Consider the following 7,065-nt stretch of genomic DNA (forward strand, 5'->3'; position numbering starts at 1 on the left):
GGCCGCTGGGCCGCCAAACTTCACAAAAAATGACAAAATTAAAATAATTTCTGAAAGTGATTTTTTCTTTAGATTTATCGTTTAAATAACAATAATTATCTTTTAAAACTTCATTAAATGCCGTTTTATTGTTAAAAAAAAACATTTTTACAACATTAAAATTTTTGGCCGCTAGGCCCGCCAGGCCGCTAGGCCGCCAACTTCACGCCGCTAGGCCGCCAGGCCGCCTGGGCCGCCAACTTCACGCCGCTGGGCCGCCAGGCCGCTAGGCCGCCAACTTCACGCCGCCAGGCCGCTAGGCCGCTAGGCCGCCAACTTCACGCCGCCAGGCCGCCAGGCCGCCTAGGCCGCCAACTTCACACATCTTCTCTTAGTTACAAATTAATTAAGACTCTTTCCTACAATCTTAATAAAAATATTAATTGACTCTACTTTTACACGAGCAGTATCTTTATCGCAAAGTCGTGGATTTAAATCTGAACTGCATGCAGAACTATATCCTTTTTTCAATAAATGCAAAATTAAACAAAAGTTGGCCTTTTGACGTAATTTTTACTTATTAATAATTGATATTCAAAAGCGGCACATGACACTGCATGTGCAAATTTTTGCAAATGACTTTTTTTACAAACGCGGTTCTATGAAGCACTATGAAAAATATAAGGCGACTATGAACGGAATTTGATTTAGCGTCCAGAACTTTATTTGTTATCCGATGAAAACGCTGACGTAGTGACGTAATTAAGTGCATTATTATGAGGCCAAATAAAGCTTGACACTAAATATGTAAGTATTCACCCATAGCTGTTCTACAGAAATTAGAAACATTCTCCTGTCGTCGAAGTTTATGTATATGTTAAAGTTTATTCGTAGATACTTAAAAAATTAAATTGCTCAGGCACGGCACAGCCACGCGTCTAATTTTATATTGTGCTGAGAAACAGATTTTTTTCTTGCCCTTTTATTTCTTTGTCTTTTCTTCTTTTTCTTCTTCTTTTTTAAATGTTTTTTTTTACTCAAAACACGATTATATCCCGTGAAATTGAACATATTGACGTAAGTTTTATCTATTTGATTGCGTTTGCAAATTTAATTTTTTATAAATTTCAGCTTTGTTTTTCTTGAAACAGGCCTGGTAGTGTTGGAATTGTAAGCAAAATTAAAAGTGATGTACCAAATGGGGACATTATAAACAAGTTTTACATTCATTGAAAAGTGGGAAATAACGAAATTATATTGATAATATTCGTATTTATCAACAGTTCACGAATAAATCAGTAGTACACTTAAAAGCAATAAATATTGCGCAATGATGACTACATACTTGTCTGTACAGCGTTAGCTTAGACCTTACTTTACTGATAAGGCATAAGATAAAAAGAAATTGTGTTGTTTGTTTTTGGTCGTAAATATGATATCACAAATCGAAATTAGAAAACATGTATACGTACCAAACAAAAAGAGGTACCACATGGGGAAATTATTAAGAAGAAAAGCGTGAAATCATATTTTGATAATATTCACTATAAAATTATAATTTAAGTTTCACGGAAAAATCAGTCATTCTCTCAAAAGCTTAAAATAATGCCCAATAAGGGTTACATGTACATACTTGAATTACTTTTGTTTGTGCAGCGTTCGTGTAGCCGTTGAACCCGTGCCACAATGAAAACAGTCGAGAAATAGCTCTTACAATACTAAAGTCAAAGAAAAAAAAAGTTAAATATAAAAATGCTATATAACACAAATCGAATGGAGAAAATTTACATCTGTACCAAACAAAAAATGTATATAATTGATTTAACGGGACAGAACACATACTTCATTTCTGACTTGGGCTTAACACCCATCATCATAACATACAATGCATGCATCAAATCATAATAAATTCAATCAGTAATATTTACATTATAAAAATACGTACAAAACATGATAGTGTTAATCAAATTAATTGAGAATGTCGAAAAATAAATTAATTTATTAATTATATCATATTGATATGTAAATCTACAAAATTTCCCTGTCCTTCAAACGCTTTAATACAAAATATTGCTTATTTTCTTATGACCAATGTCATTTGCCGCCGAATCTGGATTTCATGACTGCAGCGTTTGATCTCTTTCAGAATTTTCTTTGCGCGTTTCTTACGAATTGTTTTGATCTTCGTTATGTCGCAAACCACGAAATCTGACGTTATGAATAGCAATGATAAAACCATAAACAATAGCATTATTCTTCTCCAGAGGTTTTGCACGTCTTCACTTTCTTCATTCAAACTTTGAACAGCTATATCACCTTCAACGAGAATCTTTTCCAACATTTCATCAGATGGGTTTTTAAAGTAAAGACATTTATATGTATACTCAATGTCATGGAACGCGGATGTTACCGCAAAACAAGGCATATACATTAAACAGAACTCTTTTGTTTTAACGATATGCTCTTCAGCTTTCCGAATATTACCTGCTTCAACTTCTGTTATTGCCATTTTTGAATGGAAAACAATTTGCAATGATGTATTATCAACCCCGTTCGTTTCTGTACCTATTGCTTGATGCAATATTCGTTTGCGTTCTTCAACGTCCTTGTATTGCTGAATTAGTAAAACTGTAGCTGCTGCTTTTCGCTCAATGGCAAACTGTCGATCATGGTTCGATATTTCATCACTATTCATCATGATTTTTTCATCTTGTTTGTGCATGAATTGCATTAATATTTCTCTATTATCACCCCAAAACGAATTATTATCTATGCAGCTTTTAATACGTTGGTAGTAATCATGAGTCCGTTTGGAATGAGGCATTTCTATTTGTGGGAGTCTCCGGTAACGAATTGTAAACCTTTTTGTTCTTAGATTAGAGGCGATATCAGTATACCCCTCTTCTTCAATTAGAAAACACATATTGTCATACGACAGAATGGGCAACAAATTGCATAGAAGCTCGATAATTTGTACATACCCAGAATCGTCATGTGTGCTATGTAAATTATTGTATTGCCGTTTATTTATTAAACCGTGTTTTTTCAGTTTTTCAATGAAGCTGCTTATATGAAAGTCTCTTCGTGTCTGATGCTGAAATACCTCCACTATGCACTGGCGTTCCCTCCTTATGTTAGCCATTTAATACAATTGGACTTATCAGTATTTTGATGTATCAAGGAAATCTGAAATGAAGATAACTAATGTATGCTTTCTAACGTTTATTTGTATAACATACTTTATAGTGCAAGACCATTTTCAATTCACTCTTAAGTGTGTAAGACCATTTACATAACACTGTTAAGTTTGTAAGACCGTTTATATTTCACACTTAAGTGTGTAAAATCATTTACATGACACTCTCATTTGTGCAAAACCTTCATATTGCAATCTCAGAATGTACAAGACCATTTATAATTGTTTATACATGTCTTAAAAATAAAACCGGAGGTATTAAACTGTACTTTTACATGTAATATATTTACTAGTAACGAGGCTGTCAAGTCCACTACATGTCCAGGTCTAAATACGTTATCATATTGTTTAAGATGTCACTAGGTAAACATATATTTCTAATATCACACAATTGAAAGAAAGAAACATAACGAAATGTGTCATTGATTTAGTATATGTATCACTATCAAGAACACTGCTTTTTCACTTTTTTATTTTCTATTTTTTTTATTTATTTTTTCATTCTATTTTATTTAATTATTTTTTATTTTATTTATTTATTTATCTATTTTTTCGGGGGGGGGGGGTGGATGTACGTGGCATCAACAAATTATAAGTCATATGACCTTCCAGATTTACTGGAGAAAGAAGACCTTGGGTGCTCTTCCTCGCATTATTTCAGGCACGAACGGTCACCTAGGTATAGATAACTTCCTCACATTTAGGAATCAAAATTCCCTGTCGGGATCCGAACCCATCGCGGTGAGAAGAAGTTGAAGACGCACTAAGCCACGGATGCCCCCTCACCGTTTTATGTTTCTTTTTGACAGTATCATGCTACATTAACATATTGAATATATCTCCGATTTACAATAGAGGACTTGATTTTCTGATTTTTTCGTCGACGACCCGTATCATTTACAGCACGAGCTATTTCAATTTGACAAGTAAAGAAACAAAACGTGTAAAATACTAACCGGTCCTAACCTCCCAGTTTATTCCAGAAAAAATCTTATAATATCCTTTTCCTTTTTATGAATACGCTATGTTACGCTTTGTATATGTAAAAACGACGCTTAAATATTTTATCAGTAAATCTCACGCTAGATTAACCTATATTTAAATATCTGGCTCATCATCCCGAAAATCGTCGGAAACAGCTACTTACATCAATGCAAGTTGACGAACAATTAACTGCAAAATAATTTAGAAAATAACCTTGTACTTTCCTACCATGTTACGTTACAGATCTTTAATGTTATTACAAAATAATTTCTTTATTCAATACAATTATGAACCCACGCATGCCGACACGATCACACGATCAATATTAGAGGAAATTTAATACCCCTGCCTTTGTCATAGATATTTGCAGACAGCAGATATCATTGATTTTATTGTGTCATTCTCCTGTATAGTACGTGTAATATAAGACTTAGATAATGACATTATAAACTTATTACAATAAAGATTTTTAAGGATTTTTAAGGAAGATAAATAAACTTACCAATTCTTTATCATTTATTGAAAGGATTGGTGTGTTCGACACATAATTATTACTGTCTATCACTCACATACAAGGCTTATCTTAATTGAAGCTTGTATGACAAGTATTATGGTACCTATCATGTGATAAAATATAGCTTTATGTAAATTCATTAATGCTCTTTTTTTACACTTATTTTCTTAAAATAAGAGACAAGCTATTTTATAATAACACCTAGTCAAAATAACCATCATGTTGAAATAAAATATTTGTAATAAAATAATTCATCAAAATAATGATCTAACCAACTATATATCATGATCTATATAATGAAATAACAATATAATTATTAAGCTGAGTATGTCATAAATGACAGTTTTAATGTTGGTCATGTTTAGGTGTTAAATTAGTGCTTTTTAACGGTCGATGATTCATTTAAATTTGAACTGTTTATATGTATCAAATTCAATAATTCAATTCAATATTTTATTTGCAATAATCAGCATACAAAATGCCTCTGGCAAAGGTTAACAAACTACAATATATATACAAATAAAATAGTGAAAAACAGAATCTCTAAAGAAAGTCCAACACGGCAAAATTGTAAAATGTTGCAGGCTCGGTTTGATTGAGCCTGTTCATGGACGGTACTGGAAAGTGCAAGTTACCGTCCACGCCTCCTAGCGCCGGCTAAAGCATCACACATGCATCAAATGACATATGATTGTTACATAATCGTTACATCATTGCGAAGCTGATTTGGAGAAACAGTAAAGTATATGACATGCATTAACTTACATATTAATTTCATTTCTTTTCAAAAATGCTTCATTTAAAAATTTCGATACATTCAGTAAAGTTGACTGTTTTCTACTTGACATTAAACTATAAAATTTAGGTAAAGATGGCCATGCTGTGTTTGGAAAATATTTCTTGCGAATTTCAGAATAATGAGTACAGATTAAAAGAAAGTGGTATTCACTTTCAACAACATGCATTGTACAATGTTCACACAATCTATTCTGTCTATCTATACCTCGATAACGACCAGTTTCTATAGCTAGATTATGACTGCTTAACCTAAAGAATGCAAACAGTTTCACTAATTTGTCACTTTTTATTTTGTTAAGTTATTCCTCTGATTCAAATACAGTTTTAAATTGAACATAATAAGATAATTTCGGCAAATTATTGATTGTCGTATGCCAATGTTGGATAAATTGATCTCTCAATCTTAGTGACAAAGTAGGAAAATAGTTTACATCTTTATTAAAATTATCCCATATATCATTTAAACCAAGATTATACAATAGTTTTTTTACAGAGAGAGCCCAATTTTGATCATTATTACCATTACACTCAGTAGAAAATAACTTACACATTAATGACTCTGGATTTGATTTTTATTTAGTGTAATATTTGAGAGATTTTTCTTGGCAAATAACTGATAAGAGGAATCCCCCTCATTCACCTAAAACAGCGTAATTTGGAGTCTGCGATTTCACACCTAATATGGTTTTGCAAAATTTTATGTGAATCTTATCAACCTGTTTAGGACAATATATTCCCCATACTTACAAGCAAAATTGGTGCAACTAGGGAATCAAACAGTTTAAGCTTCGTTATAATATCGACATGTATTCTTGTAAAAAGACTTAAAAAATTGTACATTGCCTTTAAAGCCTGATCAGAAAGAATTTTAGCTGTTTTAGCAATGTTACCATTTGAAACAAAAGTCACTCCTAGATAACAGAAACTGTCTACAATATCAATAACAATATCATCAATGTAAAATTGTCTTTGCTCTCGAGATTTACGTTTTTCATTTCTTTATATTGATCTTAAGACCCCATTGTTTCGAATATTCATATAGTTTACATAGTTAAGGTGATTCTGAAAGTATTAGGATCGGTAGAAAATACAACCATATCATCTACAAAAAGCAACATAAATACACATAATTGGTGAAGATCATAGTCTGATAAACTATTAAGGTTAATGTTTTTGCATACATCATTTATGAAGAGTATAAACATTATCGTTGAAAGTGGCTCTCCTTGTTTCAATCCAATTTATATATCGAAAAAATCTGAAAATTTACAAGCATTTTTAACACATGACGAAACTTTTTCATATATTGCTTTTATCATATTCACCATTTTACTGCCAATTCCATCTTTTAACAATTTAACAAATAATGCTCCTCTATTAACTGTATCGAAGGCTTTTTCGTAGTCTATAAAAGCACAATACAATTTCTTTTTATCATGTAACACTTTTTGGATAATACAATGTAATAAAAATATACAATCGGTTGTGCTTTTTTTATCTCTGTAACCAAACTTATTTTCACAAAATATATCTTCTGTCTCGCACCATTTGTTTATTCTGTTTCTTAAAACAAGGGAAAAAAGTTTAGCCATGC

At 32.0% G+C, this 7,065-nt stretch overlaps 1 protein-coding gene across 1 annotated transcript; it reads right to left on the bottom strand.

The window, feature by feature from the left end:
• Positions 1 to 2,053: 2,053 nt before the first annotated feature.
• On the bottom strand, positions 2,054 to 4,455 carry LOC132735541 (uncharacterized). The gene is made up of 2 exons (XM_060722497.1): positions 4,132 to 4,455; positions 2,054 to 3,165 (listed from the first exon to the last, which is right to left on the bottom strand). The coding sequence occupies exon 2, from the start codon at positions 3,119 to 3,121 to the stop codon at positions 2,054 to 2,056; it is 1,068 nt and encodes a 355-aa protein (XP_060578480.1). The 5' UTR covers positions 3,122 to 3,165; positions 4,132 to 4,455.
• Between the last annotated feature and the right edge of the window lie 2,610 nt (positions 4,456 to 7,065).

This window comes from Ruditapes philippinarum, unplaced genomic scaffold (assembly GCF_026571515.1).
Source record: "Ruditapes philippinarum isolate M1 unplaced genomic scaffold, ASM2657151v2 ctg2352_1_1_1_1, whole genome shotgun sequence".
NCBI classification, from domain to species: Eukaryota; Metazoa; Mollusca; class Bivalvia; order Venerida; family Veneridae; genus Ruditapes; species Ruditapes philippinarum.

Excerpts from the sequence above, each read along its gene's own strand:
- LOC132735541 (XM_060722497.1), bottom strand. The coding sequence starts at position 3,121 with ATGGCTAACATAAGGAGGGAACGCCAGTGCATAGTGGAGGTATTTCAG.